The sequence below is a fragment of the Biomphalaria glabrata genome, chromosome 6 (genome assembly GCF_947242115.1).
Source record: "Biomphalaria glabrata chromosome 6, xgBioGlab47.1, whole genome shotgun sequence".
NCBI lineage: Eukaryota > Metazoa > Mollusca > Gastropoda > Planorbidae > Biomphalaria > Biomphalaria glabrata.
This window is the reverse complement of record NC_074716.1, coordinates 45,855,263-45,877,033: the sequence shown is the minus strand read 5'-3', so window position 1 is coordinate 45,877,033 and position 21,771 is coordinate 45,855,263. Positions and strand designations below refer to the sequence as shown.

At 32.7% G+C, this 21,771-nt stretch overlaps 2 protein-coding genes across 4 annotated transcripts in view; one reads left to right on the top strand and one right to left on the bottom strand.

Moving 5' to 3' along the window:
- The first annotated feature begins 720 nt into the window (after positions 1-720).
- LOC106078350 (zinc finger-containing ubiquitin peptidase 1-like) lies at positions 721-14,525 on the top strand. Of its 2 annotated transcripts, XM_013239209.2 has the most exons (10): positions 722-908; positions 4,099-5,051; positions 6,067-6,237; positions 6,776-6,831; positions 7,201-7,537; positions 8,572-8,763; positions 9,504-9,675; positions 11,110-11,246; positions 12,554-12,771; positions 14,224-14,525. In XM_013239209.2, the coding sequence occupies exons 2-10, from the start codon at positions 4,115-4,117 to the stop codon at positions 14,257-14,259; spliced, it is 2,256 nt and encodes a 751-aa protein (XP_013094663.2). In that variant the 5' UTR covers positions 722-908; positions 4,099-4,114; the 3' UTR covers positions 14,260-14,525. The 2 variants fall into 2 exon arrangements, with proteins under 2 accessions (XP_013094682.2, XP_013094663.2); XM_013239228.2 differs by lacking the exons at positions 12,554-12,771; positions 14,224-14,525 and having other exon boundaries at positions 721-908; positions 11,088-11,229.
- Positions 14,522-21,771, bottom strand: part of LOC106078334 (zinc finger MYM-type protein 4) — a 23,467-nt gene continuing 16,217 nt past the window's right edge. For both annotated transcript variants that reach the window (XM_013239190.2, XM_013239197.2), the window contains exons 12-18: positions 21,429-21,593; positions 20,822-21,021; positions 20,104-20,365; positions 19,423-19,548; positions 18,190-18,447; positions 17,695-17,806; positions 14,522-15,788 (exon numbers count right to left, since the gene is read on the bottom strand). In XM_013239190.2, coding sequence (XP_013094644.2) covers positions 15,599-15,788; positions 17,695-17,806; positions 18,190-18,447; positions 19,423-19,548; positions 20,104-20,365; positions 20,822-21,021; positions 21,429-21,593 — 1,313 coding nt within the window. In that variant the 3' untranslated portion in view covers positions 14,522-15,598. The remainder of the gene's footprint in view (positions 15,789-17,694; positions 17,807-18,189; positions 18,448-19,422; positions 19,549-20,103; positions 20,366-20,821; positions 21,022-21,428; positions 21,594-21,771) is intronic.

Sequence of the window (21,771 nt, the reverse complement as noted above, 5' to 3'; positions counted from 1 at the left end):
ATCTCAAAACTATCCAAACTATCTGTAAGGGGGTTTTTAGACTCAAACCTCCTTGGTGACTTTACGTGAGTTTAATATTGAAGAGGTGTTTTTAATCTCAAAACTATCTGTAAGGGGGTTTTTAGACTCAAACCTCCTTGGTGACTTTACGTGAGTTTAATATTGAAGAGGTGTTTTTAATCTCAAAACTATCCAAACTATCTGTAAGGGGGTTTTTAGACTCAAACCTCCTTGGTGACTTTACGTGAGTTTAATATTGAAGAGGTGTTTTTAATCTCAAAACTATCTGTAAGGGGGTTTTTAGACTCAAACCTCCTTGGTGACTTTACGTGAGTTTAATATTGAAGAGGTGTTTTTAATCTCAATACTATCTGTAAGGGGGTTTTAAACACGAAAACCTCCTGTGGGGTTTAAACTTGTAATTTGTTGACTGTCGGTTGCTTTATTTTTTTTTTTTTTATTTTATTTAATAGGGTTTTTTTTAACATCAAAACCCCCTGTAGGGGGATTTTACCCCCCCCCCCCTTTGGCTGTGCTGTTTTAACATTAAATATCACCTACAATAAACAAATTAAAGAAATAATAGTCACTAAATTCCAACATACTCATACCACCCCCTGCGGAAGGGGGAATTTCATTGTTGTTGTTTTTTTTTTTCAAGGGAGATAAGTAAAGCTAAATTTGTGTCTTGTATTCATTCGGAGTAACGTAACTTTTAAATGTGCATTAATGATAAATCAACAAATTAATGAAACCAGTGAAAACGAAATTTCGATTCTTGGAAATGGCCAAAAATAAACTAGACTAGACTCTAGATCTATGTTATATATTGGATTAGATCATCATCTCTAGTTAGTTTAGATTCTAGTTAGTACACAAATTGCTATGGCCTTAGTGACTTGGTCTTGGTAAGTTTAAGTTAGCTTAGGCTTAGTTAGGCCTTACTAGATCTAGTTACTTACTACTAACTTAGGCTTGGCTTAGGCTTAGTTATTCTAGAGTTACTTAGACACTTAGACTTAGAGTAACAGTTAGAGTATTAGAGTATCTAGACCTCTTCTCTACTCTACTCTAGTACTCGTCTAGACTAGTCTAGTCTAGCTAGATAATAGATCTAGATCGTCTAGAGTCTAGACTTTACTTTTATTAATAATAATATAAATATTTAACTTTTTAAAGTTTAAGTAACTGTTAAATAAAGAATGAAGTCCATGATTATGGTTATATTATTATGATTATTGAATTGGCATTATATGATTATTTGCATTATTGATTATTTATTAATCTTTATTGGGCATTATGATTAAGATTATAAATTAAATAATAAATCATTATTTAAATTATTATTATTAATAAATTTGAACTTCAGTAGTATAAATTTATTAGTATAAAGTAAAGCAAATTAAGGCATTTATTGGCATTACCATTAGTCATTAGTCACAATTTAATCACTTTTAAATTTAGTGGCATTAAATAGATCTTGATCAGTAGTGGTAGATTTAAATCTAGTCTAATTAAATATTAAATTACCATTAGTATTAAATAATTAGTGGCATTAGTTAGAAATTTAGATTTATATAAGATTAAGAGTAAGCTCTTAAATTTGGGACACCCCCTCAAATTCTCCTTCGCTTTTTTTTGTTTGTAATTCATTTTTTTTAATGTTTGGAGCAAAAATCAACGTTACAGGACTGCGCATGTCCAATTTTAGATTAGTTCCGGTATTTTAGTTCCATTTTTCCAAAGCAGATGGCAGTTTTTTAGATTTTCTGTAACCATGTATGTAAAGCTATTGTTTTAACCTACCCCAGCAACTCACACCCATATAAGGGATGAATGCTATATATTATGAGCCCGTTTGATCATAGGCTGATGGGCATATCAAAATAAGCTTCCACTCATCTTTAGAAAGACATTCCAATCACATTTATACTGTTAGCTGTTTAAAAAAATTAAAAAAGGAGGTGTCCAACGAATAATAATGAATTTAACTCATTCTCCTTCCTTGGACACAGCAAAATTGTAATAAGAAATACTATTGGGGTTAATAAATCTATGATTTGTTCAATAAATAGACCTTGTTTTTAATGATTTAACTGTATAGAATTTAGCCCTTGTTATGTAAAGGATGAGTGATCCTTAAAGGATTACGGGCACGACATGGCCTAAATTGTGCCGATGTGCCTAAACTTAAAACTTAAACTCAATGAATAAACTTAACTAGATCGAGGTATCTAGAATATATAATTTATGAATGAAATAAAAAAGTGCGGGCTGCTAATTTGAAGCCAGAGACCATGCCTACTGCAGTTCATCACGCCAGGTGAGCTGGCAGCGAGGAGAGTAATGTATACACTAAGCGTGTAGTGTCACAACCTATTAAACAGCCATTGGGGGGAAGGGGAAAAGAGTCATATGAAAAAATTATAAGCATCTATGGGGGGGGGGGGTGTTAAGGTGCAAAAAAACGAACATCCAAATTATGAAAACAAGAAGAGGGTCCATGGATGGGAATTAAAAGAGTGAGAGAGAATACTTTTGGTTGAAAATGTCATGTTTATTAAATTATAATAATTAATTTATAGATCTATAATCTATATAGATTTATTTCTGTCTTTCTACATATAGATTATATAGGTATATAAATAAATAAACTATAAATTATATATATATAGTGAGAGAGAGATAGAGAGAGAGTATATGAGGCAATAAATCTTTCTGAGTATTTGATTAGGTTTTGTTTTTCTATTTGTAAGTTATGTTGTAATATTTGTGCATTATAGCTAGTTTAACTTTTAATTCTTCTGTCTTGAAGTGTCTCTAAGTTTAGTGACTAATGGTGTTACTTTACTCAAATTTGAATATTCATTTGTTATAAATCTCAATGCCCTTTTTTGTATTTGTTAAGTTTCTTTGTTTTCTTGAGTTGAGTGATCCCAAACAGAGGATGCATATTCAAATATTGACCTAACTAAAGTTAAATAGCATTTTAGTTTTATGTTCATGTTTTATTTATAATTTTTTTTTAATAAACCCTAATGTTTTGCTTGATTTTTTAATAATTGCATCAATATTGGGATTCCATGGTAACTTTTCATTTATTATTACACCTAGATATTTTGAGTCTGTGTGACTGGTTATCATGAATAAAATAAGTAGTTTGTATTTGCTTTAGTTTTATTTGTTACTCTTAATAATTGACTTTTTTCTGGGTGGAAAGACATGCTCCATTAGCTTCCCATTTATGTAATTCTTCTAATTCTCTTTGTAAAATTTCTGTATCTTGTTTTGTTTTTATTGTTCTTCTATATATTATTCAATCCTCTGAAAATAATCTGACTTTTGTTCCTAAACTAATGCAATTTGGTAGATCATTTATGTAAATTAAAAACAGTAGACTGTCCCTTGAGGTACACCTGAGTTAACTATTATTGGTGTTGATGGTGAACTTTGTTGAATGCCTTAGAAAAGTCAAATAAAATTGCATCTATTTGTTCACTATTATCTAATCCCTTAGAAAAATAATAAATTAATCCCATAATATGAGTTTCACATCACCTATATTTCTTGAAGCCAAGTTGGTACATGAAGACATGTTTATCTAAGTGATTTATGATGTTGCTACATATTATGTGTTCTAGTATTTTACATGAGATGCTGGTGATTGATACTGGTCTTTTCATTGGGCTTACAGAATAATGAGCAAGTACTGAAATAGATGCCATTTAATTTTATTAGACTTTTTGAAGGCCTAAGACATTTTACAAAGAGTGCTTAAAAAATTAAAATATTTTGGCAATAGTAGCATTACACCATTAGATTCAGGATAATTGTAACTCATGCATACTTCAAGGAGCAGTCTTAGGCCCACCATGTTTTAATTTACAAGCGAGCCAGTTTAAAAAAGAAGCATCATTAAGTATCATAGTTGTATGATCTGGCCTCAATTAGTAACTTAATTTGCTGACTGACAGTAATCATTTTATAACAAAAATTATAGTGAAATATGCCAATAAAAAACTGATATATACAGTCTGTAAAATGTTTTTTTTAACTTTAATCTATTAAATCAATGTTTTTATTCTATTCTTACTTTAGATAAAGCTCTTTGAAAATGACTGAAGATGACATCTTTGATGCCAGTGATGATATGTTTGAGGAATCTGAGTCAGAAGAAAGTCAAGTACCCTCAAAGCAAGGGCAGGCTCAAAGTAGCTTGGGATCTTTTCTGTCAAACGTTTCTATGGACATTTCAGATAACAGTATGATAACAGATCAGGATACAGGACAGGTTTTAGAGGAAGAATCCAAAGGACATAATTTAAATAAGGAATCTAATACTAACAATGAAAACTACCAAATTAAGTCATGTTTTGATGACATGACTCAAGAAAACAAAAATATGTTATCAGAGGATTCTGTTGTGATTTCAGCTCAAAGTCCTGTTAATGACCCAGCTCTAAGTTCTGTTGACTACCAAACTCAAAGCCCTATTGATGACCCAGCTCTAACTTCTATTGACTACCAAGTTCAAAGTCCTATCGACGACTCTGCTAGTATTAGTCTACATGGTGAACAACCTTTCAACTCAACACTTTTGAAGCAAAACATTCCGAGTGAATTAAATATTAATAATGAAGTTGCTCAATCATTCATAGCTTTTCCTGATCAAGTCAATGCAGGCTGCATGTCACTGAATGACAAAAGACAACTTAAAACAGATTTGGTTTTTGAAGACCAAGACAAACAAAGCCTCCCCATCACATGCCCTTTTTGTGGTACTTGTCAGGACAGCATAAACACATTAGAAGTTCACATACAGCTCTCACATCCAGAAAATGGAAATGTGGAAATAGATGTTGCAACTAACACCTGTGACAGTGATAACGGTTACTGTTTTCTTGGGGTATGTCCCTACTGTGATATAGACCTGGGTGACACACTGACTCTGCAGGTGCACATAAACACGGTTCATGAAGATGATTGCAGCGACAAAGCTGTAACAGAGTTCAACTGTCCACTTTGTGATACAGTCTGTTCATCCGATCATGGTAAGTAAAGCAGAGTCTCTTTTGAAGCCACTAAGATAAAATAGAACTTACGTTTACATTTTTATTATGATTAAAGATTATGATTCCATTAAATATTGCACAAATCTTTTTTTATTATTTGTTTTAGCAGTTGCAAGAAATTATTATATCTGGGAAGTATATTTCATTTTGTAATTGTGTATGTTATAATGACTAGTATTAGTCAATCATCAACACTATGGGCTCACTAAAATTCTCATTGATTGTTACAAGCTAAGTATATATATATTTAATATATATTTTTAAGTCAAAGTAGGTTAGGAATTATAAGATAAGATATTTTTTATTGGTCCAATCAAATGGAAATTCAGTTTGACTACAATTTACCTCCTCAGTGTAACCACTGTAACAATAACAATATAGATGCAAATACGAACAACATTCACACATAAAACACATACACACTCACAACCAACGCTTAATGAATTAGACTTCTATGTACTTCTTGATGACAACAGCTGATCTTGTAACACTTTGACAGAAAGTGGGATAAAGGAGTTTTTAAATCCTTCTGTTTTAGTTGTAACAGAAAAGAGACGACCACTTCGTTCAGATCTGATGTAACAGTGACTTAATGGGTGCAGGTTGTCAAGAATCGTTTGTGTTTTGGAAAGGCTTCTTTCATGAAAAATTTCTTAATTATACCTTATATTTACATTTTAGCTGTATTATCTAATATCTCTTTTCACTAACATTTTTCTTTTCGTCGTATGTAGATGAGTGGCAGAACTGCTTGGCTTATTATCCGGGGTCTTGAGTTTGACTCCAGATTCAAGCTGAGTTATGTTTGCTTCTCCCACATGCCCACAAAAGAGATTGGACCATAACACACTGAGCATGCTCTAGCAGGAAAGATGCAATTAAGTGATTACAAACAAATCATTCTCAGCATTAGTGTTTTTTATTGTTCTTTTCTTGGGCTCCCTTTGATATCTGATTTACAATCTTGTAACTTTCTTTCACTGCTATTTTGCAGATATGAAACATCACTTGGAGACACACAGCAATGATGGCACTGTTTATGGAGTCAGCCTGTGTCCAGAAGTATCTTCCGTGATGCCTTGCCCTGTATGTGGTTTAACCTTGACAGATTCTGACCTTATGAACTCACATGTTGAAAGTCATTTTAATCCACAACACTCACTAGGTAATATCTTTCAATCAGCCAGGAAAACCAAAGACTTAGCAGAGTTTAAGTCATTGATTAACAGGCATGACAAGATTGACAAATCAAATGCGTAGGACGTAATTATCTTATTTTTTGAAATAAAGTCTGTAATATATAAGATGAGATTAACTACTTCATTTTGTATAGAAGAGTAACTAAAATTTTCCCTATTAAGTGCACTGTTGAAGAGTCAATTAATTTCTGTGGCCAACAATATTCTCAAGGTTGCTGGGAGTTTTATTAAATAACTAGATGTTTCCAAAAAGATGTCATATGTGTTTTTATGAATGTAAAAGTCTCCATTCAAATTTGGAATCTAGGTTCCTTGTTCTTGAATCAAACTTATCTTTCACTTTTGTCACAGTGTCCCATCTACAAGTATTTGTATAAATTGAATGAAAAAGGCATCACCAAGTAATCACAATAAAAATGGAATTAAAAATAGTTTACTAAACATAAATTTAGATTAACTAATTTTTGGTTGAACATATACATATTTTTTTTTTACATTTTTCAGGCGTGGATTTGGTACCAAATTCTTTTTCTGGTAATTCTATACAACTGAATGCTAATGTAAGTTTGACAGTTTTTTTTTTTCTACTTTCTATAAAAATTGTATGACCTTATTGCACTTGTTAGTAAAACACAATTTTTCTTAATCATGTAACAAATGTCACAAATTGATATAGCAAGTTAACTTTGACCTCATTTTGCTTCATTCTAGAAGTGATCATGTCAAAAGAGAGTCACATAGTAATACATAGTAATCGCATCCTAACTAGCTGTGAACCAATCAGAGAAAGAGGTCAAAGTTAACTCGCTATATCGATTGAGACAACAGTAATACTCATGTGTGTGCGGCATGTGCTTGTGTGTGTGTACTGATGTGTGTCTTAAATTCAAAGTCATGTTTAAATCTCTTTCAATTTGCTATTTTGTTAGAAATTCTTAATTGATTCAGAATCGCCAAAAAGTAATGAGAATGAAGAGAAAAAAGAAAATCCTAATACAGTGGCTAGAAACCCCAGCATCATCTCTTCAGCATCTAATGCAGACAGGAGTGGCTTGACTAGAGATAATACTTTGCCGTCGTCCAGCAAAAACAGTTTCCAGTCATCTAACAGTGGTGGTAGTTTTAGCTACAGGAAACAGTATGAACAGAACCTTCAGAAGGCCGTCTTCAGGGGTCAGGTCTCAGTACCAGATTACCATGAACAAATGAGGTCAATGGCACAGAATGATTTGAGGGGAGTTGACGATGGCAGCACAAGAGTTACAGGTTTGTGATGGTAATTTGTGTTTTTAACATGCTTTAAAAATATTATTGTAATTTTAAAGTATCTACTCATGATTTTTACAATGCTTATATCAACTCACTCTGTCTGTTAATCTGTCTGGTAAAAAAATTTAAAATGTTTTTTTTTCACATTTCCCAATCTTTGATCAAGTAAAAAAAAATTTCTAAATTATTCATGGAACTTGACAACACATGAATCAATCAAAAAATTAACCACTTCGTTAATTAATTGTTGTTCATTAATTATTTTGTTTGATATCCAAATAAGGGAAATAAATGATTCTGAATGAGTGATGTGGATGTCAGCGAGCGATTTACAATGCTGCTTGTGTTGACCTGCAGTAATGTACATGTGCAATGTGATGTGTGGTTACAAATGACTGTCCATGAGTTTGTGTGTTAACCCCATTTATTATTTTGTTTACTTTGAAAGGACCTAGTTCATCATAGAACAGACAGTATGAGATGCAGCAATCAATTTACCCTCAAACCTTTACCCCTTACAAGTGAAACAATCACATTGCTTAGCATTAAGTCAAAATATTTCACTTGTAGGTTAGATTAAAGTACTGGTACCTCTTTCAGACTTTGCAATCTATGGGGGCAGTCGATGTAAACACCATCTGTTTCTATTGCCCACAGTTAACGAGGGTATCATGTGGCCAGCACAGCAACCAACCGTCTTTACTTCTACATGCATGTCTGGTACCTGTTAAAGTTGGGTGGACTCAGGGGCATCCTGAAATCCTAAAATTCAAAATGCCAGTATTCACCTGGATTAATACACAAGACCCCTCAGACAGATGCCAAGCACTTTACCAATCAGCAACCTAACCCCCAATCTCAGTTGTGTGAAATATGTGAACTATATATTTATTAATGTAGCACTCTGCTTCCTTTTGTAATGAGCTCTTGTTTTGTTTTTTATTACTATAATTTTATGGTAATAAAGATGCTTCTTACAAAATAAATGAGCATGATAATAGATGAGCATGATATGAATTTACAACCCACAGGCTTAATTCAGAAATTAGAAACCCTCTACAGAACACAAGCCAGACAAGGTCAGAGTGCCATATTGTGCTCTCCTGCTGACCATTACTCAGCTTCCTATGGGGACAAAGGCTGGGGATGTGGCTATCGCAACTTTCAAATGATACTCTCCTGTCTCTCTTCATCACCAGAGTTTGCTGCTAAAATATTTCCAGGTATTGTTTGAAGTTCATTCTGTTAAATCTTTGTAAAGACTTGTTGTTACCTTAATCCACATTTTTTAAAACTATTGTATCAAGGATCATATTTCTAAATTTTCTTTTTTGTTAGATTTTTTTTTTACTTATGGTACAATGTCCTCTTGGGTTCTATTATTGTACAAACAAGTCAGTAGAAAGAATATATTAAGATTACTGAAAATTTTTATCCCGGTATTTTTATATTATTCCAAAATAAAAAATTCAATGTAAAATGAAAAAAAAAGATGATGTGGAAAAAATATTATACAAAGCTCTTTCTTGAAATAACCCTGATAGTGATGATAGTCTTCAAATTAATAATGAAATGAGGCAATTAATAATTGGGCTATCAAAATAAAGTACTTTATTAATTATATTAATTCTTAATTACTAATTAAATTAATTATATTTAAAAGTTAAGCAGATCATGGAAGTTGTTTTTTTATTTTTTTAAGAAAAATAAAAAAGCCCACTTTTTATGTTTTTAGAAAAAAGTTAGCGCAATTTCTAATAATTAAAACATTCTTTAAAATCATGAAGTGTATAGCTTCTAGATATTTTGATGTTAAGTCTTCTAATCTTTTTTTTATTTAAGATATTTTTAAATGTTGCTATTCTTTGAGCCAGCTGTATGCTTTAGAAATGAATTTGATTTTGTGGTTCCGACCAAGTTTACCTTATTGATTCCATTATATGGCATTTTCTTTTTTATCTAGACCAGCAAAAAAGCATTCCTTCCATTCCTAAAATTCAAGAGATGATTGAATGTGCGTGGAAAAATGGATTTGATCGACAAGGCTGTCTGCAGCTTAATGGAAAGCTTGTCAACACCAAAAAATGGATTGGGGCCACAGAAATAGTTGCCACACTTTCTTACTTGGGTATTAAGTAAGTTATTTTGAACTTACTGACACAGATACATTGCTTCCGTCTGACTAAAACAGATGCTCAGTTGGAAGCTGCCTTGTCATGCGGTTTGTGCGCTGGGCTGTCATTCTGTCCTGGGTTCAAACCCTGCCCGCTCCCATCCCCCGTCGTCCTGCGGGAAGTTTGGACTAGGAAGTAATTATCTTCAACTCTGAAGGAACATCCGAAACATGTAAAACATTTTACAAACAAACATTTTTTAGCTTCAGAACACAGTTTGTTCCATTTGTGCTGTGTTATACCAATGAGGGAAGAATTATATTAAGTGTTAGGCCTTAAATGGTTTTGGGGGCATAGTGGCTGCATGGTTCGAAGCGTTTGGCTTCTGAACCTGGGTCCTAGGTTTGAATCTTGTTGAAGATTTTGATTTTGAATTTTGGGATTTTTAGGGCACCCTTGGGACCGCCCAACTCTAATTGGTACCGGGCACCTGACTTTAGTTGGGGAAAGTAAAGGCAGTAGGTCATTGTGCCCACATAACACCCTGTTCATTAACCATTGACCAAAGAAACAGATGACCTTAACATCATCTGCCCTATAGATTGTAAGATCTGAAAGGGGAACTTCACTAGTTTTTTTTTAACGTACATGGTATCACACTATGGTTTAGTGCTAGATGTTTTACTGTATTTGATAGGTAAAATGACTTATAAGGACAAAGTGATGATGACAGAGTGCTTACCACACTTTCAGGCAGACATTTGTATGATAATCACTACAACCTAATGACATCTTTAGAATTTTGCTCTTTATTGATTGTACTGTGTACAGACATGAATCCCAGCTATCTGTCATATTAAATTATTGGTGTACCAGCTGCACAAAATTCTAAAGTAAAAAAAAAATTAAAATAAATGGGTCTATGTAGCCACATGAAATACTGCCCTCTTCTTCAATCTAAAGACTCAAAGATGATGTTTATTATTTCAAAATGTTACCCAATCATCCTCTTTCCTTTTCTTTTTTTTTTTTTTTTTTTTTTTTGGGGGGGGGGGGGATTTCCATTACATTGGTTCCACATTTCCTCATATGGTATCACTTTCTGTTTTTGTTCTTTTTCTGTCATTTATTGCTTAAAAAACTTAAATCAGTTCTTTCACTGAATTTCCATTGATTACGACCAATAAAGTTATCTAATCTTAAAAAGCAAATTAAAAACAATTGTTGATAGCTGTGGTTAATTTTGGTATGAAAATCCTGTATACTAATAGCCTTTTAAGTTTATACAAAGTGTAAACCCTACATAATTCATTAACAAAAATATATATATATATATATATATATATATATATATATATATATATATATATATATATATATTGTACACATGTATTTGTTTTTAATTGATATTTTGGTTTAATTTATTCATTCAGTACCATCCTATATCAATGGTAGGTGTCAACTTATTGACTTCCATGCACCATCTTCAGATGACGGGACCCATCCTAGGCTTCTGGAGTGGGTCAGTGACTACTTCAGAACTACTCAGATCAATGGATTGGGCAGACCACCTCTCTACTTACAGCACCAAGGTAACAAAATGTTAGGCATTATGACCTGGATGTTGCCTGTATGTGATCACACATACATTGTTAAGTTTCCAGCTTAAAGTGAAGTTTTATCATCACCCTACAGTTTCAATTAAGATTGTATGCTCTACAGACAATTTGAAACCCCCCACCTCACTCCCGGGAAATCTAAGAAAAACATAAGCTATTGAAAAAAGTTCTGCTAATAAGGACTTTAAAAAATTACAAATTAGTCTTACCATGGGGATTCAACAGTTTAATAGGGAGAAAAAGTAAATACACTTTTTTTTTCCTTTTTATTTTTCTTGTCTCTGTATTACCATTTTAGTTCCTTCCTTTCACTAATCTACTTGGGCTATAATCTAATACTCCCTTTCATGTTAACTATCTGCTGAACTAGGGTTTTGTTCTAGGGATTTCGCTTCAGCGACCTTATTGCAATGCAAGGGTCATAACACTACTACAGCCGTTACATTTTCCAGGTAGATTATATAGATGAATATCTACTTCAGTCAAGGCTTGTAGTCAATAGCCATGACTGTGCTGGTGGTATGCTGATTCTACATTATATAATGTACTGTTTGTTGATTGAAGTCTGTCAGCTGCTAAAAAGATTAACATGTAGAAATAATATGTTTAAGAAGGCTTTACTTTCAGTGTAAAGTGTATGTTGAAGGTACTGTTAACAAATATGGTGGTGATACCTTTCACAATGTTTGATGAAATGGTTAGTATCACACATTTATTCAAGGAGGATAACTTTTGAACTTGGTGAACTAAAGAATTTGAGTCAATACATTTTTACTTCTGACAAAAAGCAGTGATTCTTTTTTTTTTTTTGGGGGGGGGGGGGGGGGGGGGAGGATTTAAGTAGCCAATTTCTTATCTATCAAGGACATTTGAGTTTAGAGCAATAGATGAATCTTTTAATATATTTATAATGTTTTGGTCTATGTGGTTAAGACTAAATATCTGTTATGAAATCACCTCAACATTGAATACCTTACACTTGCATTGTTTTTTTTAAAGAAAATATAACTTTTTGTTATTAAATTTGACTAGATATTGACTGCCAAGTTAAAGGTCTCAGATTGCAGATAGAAATTTTAGTATTATATTATGATTCCAACCAGCTCCAATGTCTGTTGATCTGTTGTCATTGTGCTGGCTACCTAATTCTTGAATAAATGAATCCCTATTTTTGGAGGAAAACATTTTTTTCCAGGCTGTAGAAAATTTCTTTTAGAGGTCCATTTATTGCTTTGCTTCTTTTAAAAAGTATAAAAACATGGTTTCAATTATTTGTACAGGTCATAGTCGCACAATAATTGGAGTTGAGTTTGACAGAAGAGCTACCAAGTTATTGCTCTTTGATCCTGGTACACCCAGAGATGAACTTGCTCGACTAGCCAGAGGTTCACTTGGCTGGAAAGATCTTAGAACTTTTCGCAGGACTCAAGCCGGTTTTAGAGCCAAGCAATATCAGATAGTAGCTGTGATAGGATTGTTATCCCAAGCAGAATACAATGTAAGGGAGCTTAGTCAATATTTAATGCAGCACATTTTCATAATCATTTTAACATTAGGCTTCACCAGATGTGTTACTGACAAGAATGGAAAAAGGTGTCCAGCCTAAATAGACTATGAGCTTTTGTACCCCATGATGGAGGCCAGTTTTTTTAATTGATGGGATGTATACAAATTGAGGTGCTTTAGCATTCAGGATTATTTAAGAATTTTATTGAGAAGTCCACTGATTGTTATTTTTACAATACCTCTATTCAAGTCCCTCATTTTGAATGGGTGGTTAGACAGACATGGTTCTTAGAAACATCTCTTAACTATTTTCCTAGAAATTTCACAATGTATATTGAAGGGAAAAGCATTACCAGCCCATTAGCCACAATGAGAAAACTAGTTTGACCATTATAATTTTTCGAAGTATAAAAAAATGTAATTTAAATTTGGCTACATTACTAGAAAATATTATCTCGAACAGATTATACATCTTCAGGTATTTACACATGTGCAGGCCCTATGGGGCAAAGTAAAATAATGTTATATTCTTATTTTTTAAATCTAACATTCATTAGTTATTAAAAGCAAAATAATCGTAACAATGGTATAAAGGAGATTCTTTTTAAAATGTTTTGTTTTCTATACCTATTAATGTTTATTGGTGTATTTATTTAAAATATGTTCATGCTAAAATGTACATTTTAATTGTTAATAAAGTGAATCTCTGTTATTTTGATATTTAGTTCAAATTCAATTGTGTAAGCAGCCAGTCTCCAACAGAACATTGCTCTAAACTAGTGTTACTAATACTTTACTCAGTATGCAAATTAAAATTAGACTGTCCTAACACTAGAACTTCAATAAGAATTGCATTTTGAAATGTCTATTTCAATAATTTGAAGTCAATCAAATACATTTTAGAAACATTGCCGTTTTACTTGGTTTGTATTCGAACCTGAATTTATACGATTATAGATGCACTGAAATGCAAATTCTCATCCCTTAGAATTGACCCCCCCCCCCCCAATCCCTCTCAAAAGATTCAAGACATTGCACTCTTAGGTTGAGAACTGCTAATCTTAACCAATACTTCCAATACTTCTTTAGGCTTACTTACACATTTTGTGGTTGACAGCCAGCTAATGAATTGGTCTGCATTATGTAACTGGGGCCCGGTGGCTGAGTGGAAGCGCTTGGCTTCTGAACCTGGGATTTTGAATTTCTGGATTTTTAGGGAGCCCCTAAGTGGTACCTGACTTTAGTTAGGGAAAGTAAAGGTGGTTGGTCATTGTGCTGGCCACAAAACACCCTGCTCATTAACCGTAGGCTAAAGAAACAGATGACCTTAACATCATCTACCCTAAAGATTGCAAGGTCTGAAAGGGGAACTATACTGTTTAAACCAGTTAGCATGTTTCCTGCTATTATTTTGAACTGGATGTGTTCTAATTATATTTCACAGAGCAGCAAGATACTGAAATCTGAAAGAATAGACTGAGTGTGACAACATACCAGGGCAATCAATGCACAGACTATTGTTCGGGGTGATACATAAGTGCATTTATTTACAGCTGTCATCATCTTTATACACAAAGTAAAACAAAAACATTTTTTAGAACAAAGTATTGAATACAAAATAAATGATTAAATGTTCACAGAACCACCATCCATTTCATTGTAACTGTGAGTATTGTACACAATGATTTGCTTCTCTGCCATGTAAAACTTATGAATGTTGACTGGAATAAAAACAATTTCAATAGACTTGTACACTAGTTCATGTTTATTTACATAAAATGGTTTGTTAACAATGCTAATACAATGAAAAAATCTCACCAAACACACTTTCTGTCTTTTTTGTGTGAAAAAGACTCCACATGTATAAACAAAACAAATATAAACTTAACATAAATCTGATCAAAATGTAATATTGTTTAAAACACAAACATGAACAATGCTAGCAATACCTCGCTCCCCTTCCTAGATATTTAACAATGCTATTTGTATTTTGAATAAACACAAAATGGTCATCTATTTTGTAAGTTCATTTCTAAAATCAGGTCTATTCTAATAAGTTCAGAAAACAAAAAAAAGTGGCATGGGATACTACTGCTCCCAAGTAGATGATTTACTCTATGACTTGGTTTTTACCAAGACTCAAGAAACATGTATACTGTAAAAATATAGTATTGGCATATCATATTTGCCTATTAAAATATATTTACTATTTCATACCTTCGATGAAATCAACTGATACAAAACAGTATTGAGTTAAACTAATTGTGTTAAAATATTTATCTGTCTTTTGATAGTACAATTTTATAAGGATATTGCACATTAAATAAACCAACTTCTTATATAACTTCAACAGTTACATTTACTAGTTATAATACAACCAACTTGGTGTTTTCCATTTTTCAAATTTACTAGATCTAAATATCTATTATGTCCAATTCCATTTTTTTTTAATAAAATAGTATTGAAAACAAAATAATTATATGAAACTATTGTATTAACAAGAGACTGAAATATATTCCCTGTTGACTAACTAGCAAAATGGCATGTCTATGTTTAAATGTTGGATAAGTAAACATTTTAAAATTATACTGCCAGGTAATTTAATATACACATTTAAAATTCTATTAACTTTTTATAGAAAAAAAAAATAAATGTGAAATTTGAGAGGGAAGGGGGGTAATAGTAGTATGATATACTGCACTTTACTAAAAGAATCTTGAAATAATTCAAGTCCTCAAGAATTCTGCCATCACTATACAAACTGCAGACGTTGGAAAGGGGAAAGGGGGTGGAACTAAAAATCTGAAGACAAGACAGCCTCACAAATAAAGAGGCTGGGCATGTAGATGAGCCTCCTGAATTTCTCTCACCAGAAGCACCCTGGTCAACATTTTATCCATAGTGTGTACATCAATGGACTGAGTAGAGTACCACACTGGGCTGTCTGGAACGCAGGATCTTTCAGGCACAGGGTAGAAAATATCATTTCTGTTTTTAATACTCTCTGGGCTGCAGACATAAAATGTTATTACAAGAGGTCATTTAGTAAAATTATAAATATTATTTAACTTGTTGCAAACACAATGAAACTGGAGTCTGTAAAATAATGATGCATAAGTCTAAAACAATTAATAACAACAATATAGCTATGCTATTAATAAAAAAAAAAAGGCTAGGCTATTGAGATTGTTTCAGAAAATGAAAGGAATAAAAAAAAAAATATATTTATGATTTTAAATGACAATGACAAACTGGTAGTTTTGTTTCAGAAATTAAGTCCTAGCTTAAGCAGAGGATAATAGCAAGTAAAATTTAAACTAGAGATGACTGTACAAAAGGACTTAAACTTATGCACACAACCAGCCAGTTATTCAATAGCTGAGACTACTGTATTGAAAGTCTAAAACATATACATTACAATCAGCCAGTTATTCAAAGGTAGAGGAAAAAGTAAAAATATTGTTAGCATATAAAAAGAGATTGTTTTTTTTTTAAATATTTTTTACATTTTTTTTTTATTTGCGAAGAACCCTATTTTATTTGAAGAGAAAATACTGAAGTATGGGAACAGTAACTAAAGGCTCATTTACAGGAGATATAACAATTCACAAATATGGAATCAAAAAAATATTATCCTAGAAGTTATGAAATAATGTAAATAATTTTGCTTTACAAGAATTGCAAAAAAACTTTTTAAAAACCCAAAAAAGATAAGAAAAAAAAAAAGACCATCAGCCATGTACACAAGACATGGACACTTGACAAAAACAACTAACAAGCTGCTGCATACTTCAGTGATGGGAAAAGACTTTGCAAAAAATTTAGGAAATTTTCTACACCCGCGTTTTTTAAGCTGCCAAGTAAGAAGTTGCTGAATTCCTTTTAATTTTTGTAGAATTAATTATATTTAATATTTTCTTTAATTAGTTTTACATATTAAATACACTGCATGAGCTTTACTGCACACATACAAACAAAATACATGCAAGACACTGTTAAAATTGTTTGTATGTTCAGATGAGTGGACTTTGACAGCTTTTTATCTGGTCCAGGCAGTCTGAACATTCTATAATAGATCATTGCTTTACTGGTATTGTAACAACTTCTCTCTTAAACAACTACAAAGAAATAATGTGTTTGAAAATCAAAACATGCTTGAGTTTTTCAAATAATTAAAAAGTATGTTTGTTTCAAATCGAAGCCTAGATCTAGAATCTAGATCAGAAGTATTCAAGTAAAGGATCTAAATCTAGATACAGACATCTTATCTACCTAGAATGATTCAAATCACTCTAGATCTAGACTTTTAGATCTAGATCTTGGGTCAAGAGAAAATGAGATTTTAAACAAATAGAATTTAATTTTGTTAAAAGACCAATAACAGATGTGCGCATATTCAAAGTGAATCAAGTCTTATTTTGCATTCTTCGAAAATAATAAAAGTTTGTTTTTCATTTTAAAAAATCAGGAAAAAAAAAATCAGATTTTTTTTTGTCACAGAAATATCAAGGAAAAAATAGGACTTTTTGTTAGATAAATGGATCAGAAGAAATTTTCAGAATTCCAACAATGTTTGGAAAATGCCCATCACACCACAATTGGTTGCTTGTAGCCCAATTGGCTTAGTATAGCAGTGCGTGAGAGAATTAACTATATTGTTCTTTTATCACTGTCTTTGTCTACTGCACATATGTACAATACAGTACCTAGGGTCATGTAGTAAAAAGACAGATCAATGCTTAATATATTGTATATATACTTAAATATTATTTCTACATCAAAGATTTCAAATATCACTACTAATTTGTGATGTGGAGAAAAATTGTAAATTATACATATTATAACAAATAATAAAAAGAACATAAGCTCAATTTTTAAATGTTTAAATGAAAGAAAACGATTATAAAGTACCCACCATTTGGATAAGAAAAACTCATACAATTTTACAGGACATCTTAAAGGATTCTCAAAATTTTCTGTCACTTCATACACTGGGACACCATCCTTATTTTTTCGAGCCAAGCCATCTACAAATACAAAAAAAGTTTAATCATGAAAATGTAGACAGAAAGATCACAAATACTTGATTGATAGTGAATGAAGTATGATCAAGTGTATTTAAAAACTATTATTTGTTTGTGACCAGAAAAATGGAAGCTTCTATGCATTAAATATTTAAAATACTGGAATCAGAACTATGTCAAATCAGAAACATTATCTAATCTAGAAATCCAAACTGTCTACAATCAAAGTCAAACTCAAGTCCAAACTGTCTACACTCAAACTCATGTCCTTTGCCTCATCTAATCAGCCATTTGATTTCCTTCAACTATCAAGTCTAAATAAGGTCTTGACATTTTTGTTTGTACCTAAAAAAAAATATACTTCCGTATTTTTGGAGGCTAATTACCTTTTTTACCATTAGCGAGGCAATAAAACCTTAATGAAACATTCTTCCCAGCTGCAGCCTGACCTTTGACAGGAACCCCTTTCTTCCAATGTTTAAGAATCTGAGCAAAAGACAGAGCCATGTGTTCTTGCGCTGTCTTCAGAATGAAATGTTTGGTGTGAAAGTAAATCAAAGTGTTCAACAAGACAAAAGGAGAGTGTGCTCCCAACTGTTTGCTCTCCCACAAGTGTTCCTCCTCTATACGACACAACATTTGACCTGAGAAATAAACACAGATAACAACACACATTCTAAAATAGTTAAAAACAACCCACATTCATTAGGGGAAAAAAAAAGGTGTTAAATGCCCTGAATCAAAAGTATAAACATTTAAACACAAATTAAATGTTCAACTTAGGCATGAATGGTGAATTATACAAACAAAATGGTATATTTATAGAAAATAGATTTAAAACATTTTATTGATTGATAAAATTTCTGTTCATGCATTATTTTGTCTGTGGGGGTGAATCACCTCTAACATCCCATTTAAATTATGCAGGGTGAAAGAACAAATAGTCCTTGAAAGGACTAAAATTGTTTGCCATGTCTCCTAGCGCAAACCTCCCAAAAGGCTGCAGGACAAGAGGGTTCAAACCTGGCATTATTGAGTCCAGAGTGCACTCTAATCGATGTGCCAAACCAACATATCCATAACCAGGGGAGGGATGGAGAGAAACATGATACTAGAATTCATGGGCCAAAAGTAAGTATGTGTAGAGGGGGGTGGGCGCTATTAATTGAACAGTTCTAATTCAACATAACTTATAAACTATGTTAGGGAAGTGTCAAAAACAATCTGTTGCATTGGAAGTGAAAAAAAAAAAAAGATTGGGAAAGGGAGGGGGAGGAGTTCCAGCTATGTGAAAGAGCATATGATGCAATAAAAAAAAAAGGGGGGGGGGGGGGGGGAAATCTAGCCATTTTTACTGAAAGTAAAAAAAAATGAGGGGGAGGGGGGGGGGGGAGGGGGCACATTAAAGATCAAAATAAACAATATATACTTTGGGAACAAATTAACGGGTAAAGCAGGTGTTAAATGCTAGTCTAATATAATAGAAAATGTTTCTAGAGATTAGGTTATCAGAATGATCCTTAGAATGATACATAGAACAGTGCTAACATTTAGCCTGCCTATTTTAACTTGTATCCCTAAGTAGGAGAATTCCTGAGCTAGTTAACAATGCAGCATACCTTGACTGTTGACTTTAGGCTGAAGGGTCTGTAATATTTCATGTAACAGGTCTGTAAACCTCTCAAAGTACAAATCAGTAAAAATGTTGTCTATTCGACCATTCTCATAAAGATACTGCTGAATACCTGTCCAACACAAAGTAATTATATCATTTCAAATTCTTTCCTTGGTTACTATTACAAAGAAGGTCATGTCACACATCAATAACAATTGACAAAAACAAAGAGATTCAAGATAAGGTGAATATAACTGATCAGCCAAATTTGTTTAAGATACTATTTTTATTATGTAAACAGGACAAACACTAGCTATTGATTCACGACTGAAGTAAGCTTTTTCTTTTAACTTTTTATTTTGTTCAATCTATATTTTTAGTGATTTTAAAATTGATTTTTTTTTCTTTTTAGATAAGATCATTTTACCAAACATTATAAAGGGATTTGGTTAATAGCAGAGAATTCGGGGCGGAAAGGAAAAAATTATCCTGCATACATACAACACAAGTCCACTAAATATTTGTATAATTTGAGTTAATTTTTTTTCCTTTCAAAAGTAATGCACAAACTTGTAAATTCCTTTAATAATACACAGCACAGTTCAGTTTACTACTGAGAGCTATGCAAACTAACAAACCTACAAATAGAGAGTTAGCTAACCAAACAAAAAAAACAAAGACTTACCTAAACAAAGATAATAAATGCTATCAGCAGAGTAAACATCACCATTTGGCTTTCTGACTTCTTTGATGAATAGGCAGAGTGTAAAATTAAGCTCATCTGTGGTGCACTTCAATATGTCTGTGGGGAATGTTCGTATTTTAGGACTGTTAGACCCTTGTCGTGCCTTCTCCAGCTGAGCATTTTTAGTGATGACCCAGTGACGCCATGCATTCACGCCATAAGTGAACTTGAGTCTGTAGTTTGCATCAGGAGGAGGTTCCATCTGAGAATATAGTGAATGTCACAAAAACCTGTTACAAACAGCAACACAGTTTCGCCCACTTCAATCAGTCGAATCGGCTCCACATCCACACCCACACTGTGGAAGCCTTCAATGTAGAGGTGGACTAGCTAACATATGTACGAATCAGTCAGCCTCATTCAAGCTTCATCTATGTAAAGTATTAAGATTAGTGTTTAGCCCTTGCCTCCAAAAGTCTAAACACAACTGATAAGATTACGATTTAATTACATTTGTCATATCATTCAAGAGTCTTAAAGAAGATTTCTACGGCACGGTCGCTGTAATTCTTATATCAATATTTATGCTTGAGTCAGTAATTACTGGCACAAAGGTGGAGAAAAAATTTTTTTTTTTTTTAAAATGCCGGAATGCCCATTAAGAATAACCACAAGCGGAAGAGAAGACAACAGCATTATTCAAGGAACAATAACTCACAGTAGTATTAGCTTGGGACTGAGAGGAGGACATTGTGTCATCATCAGCATAAGACTGACGTTCGTACCGAGCCCGTTTGGGTCTGGTTGATGGAGGCCTGCCCCTGTTTGATCTTTTTGCACCTCTTGCAGAGACAGGTGGAATATATTCCTCATCTATTTGAGTGTCATAACTGGGTATGCTCTGGTGCCCACGTGGATCTGATGGATAAAGAACAAAAATGGCATTTTAGAAATTTCCAAACATTCTCTAGTTAATAGATTTGAATTTCAAAAGTTCATACCCGTATTAGCTTAAATTAAAAAAAAAAAAGTAATAAAAATAAGAAAGGAAATCAGTATTAACAATGTCATAAAAAACTACAGAATACTTTTCTCCAATGATTAATTTTTTAGGTTTAAAAGTCACTTTAATTTTATACTGAATGAAAGAATGCTTTTTCAGATTATTTCTGTTGGCCTATTTCCTTTTTCTCACAGTATATAGAGACTTTAAATTAATAAAAGCAGCTCCTCAGGGTAGTGGTTCACTAGATAATTGGTAACCATTTAAAAGGACAGACACAAAATGTATGAGATTATTCAGTTAATATTGTTTAATTAGAAACCTGAATTGACAGCTACAGGTTCAACAGAGCTTTCTAAATCTTCAATGGGTCCAGACATCTCCTCTGCCATTCGCAAGGCCATCTGGATCATATCCTCTTCACCCTGACCATCTCTTTTCCTCATCATCTGAGCCTCATCCTCCTTTGAGGAATGTCGTAGGTCAACTGTAGTAAAATAAACAAATCTGGTTTTTATAACAGACCACAATTTCACCTAATTTAGTGCATAATACTCTTTCATCTACAAGGATTGATAATGCAGTTACAAGACAAAAAGGGCTACAGTTGACTCATTAAACTTTAATACAAATCTTTTTGAGGTCAGTGTACAGGTTTTTATTAA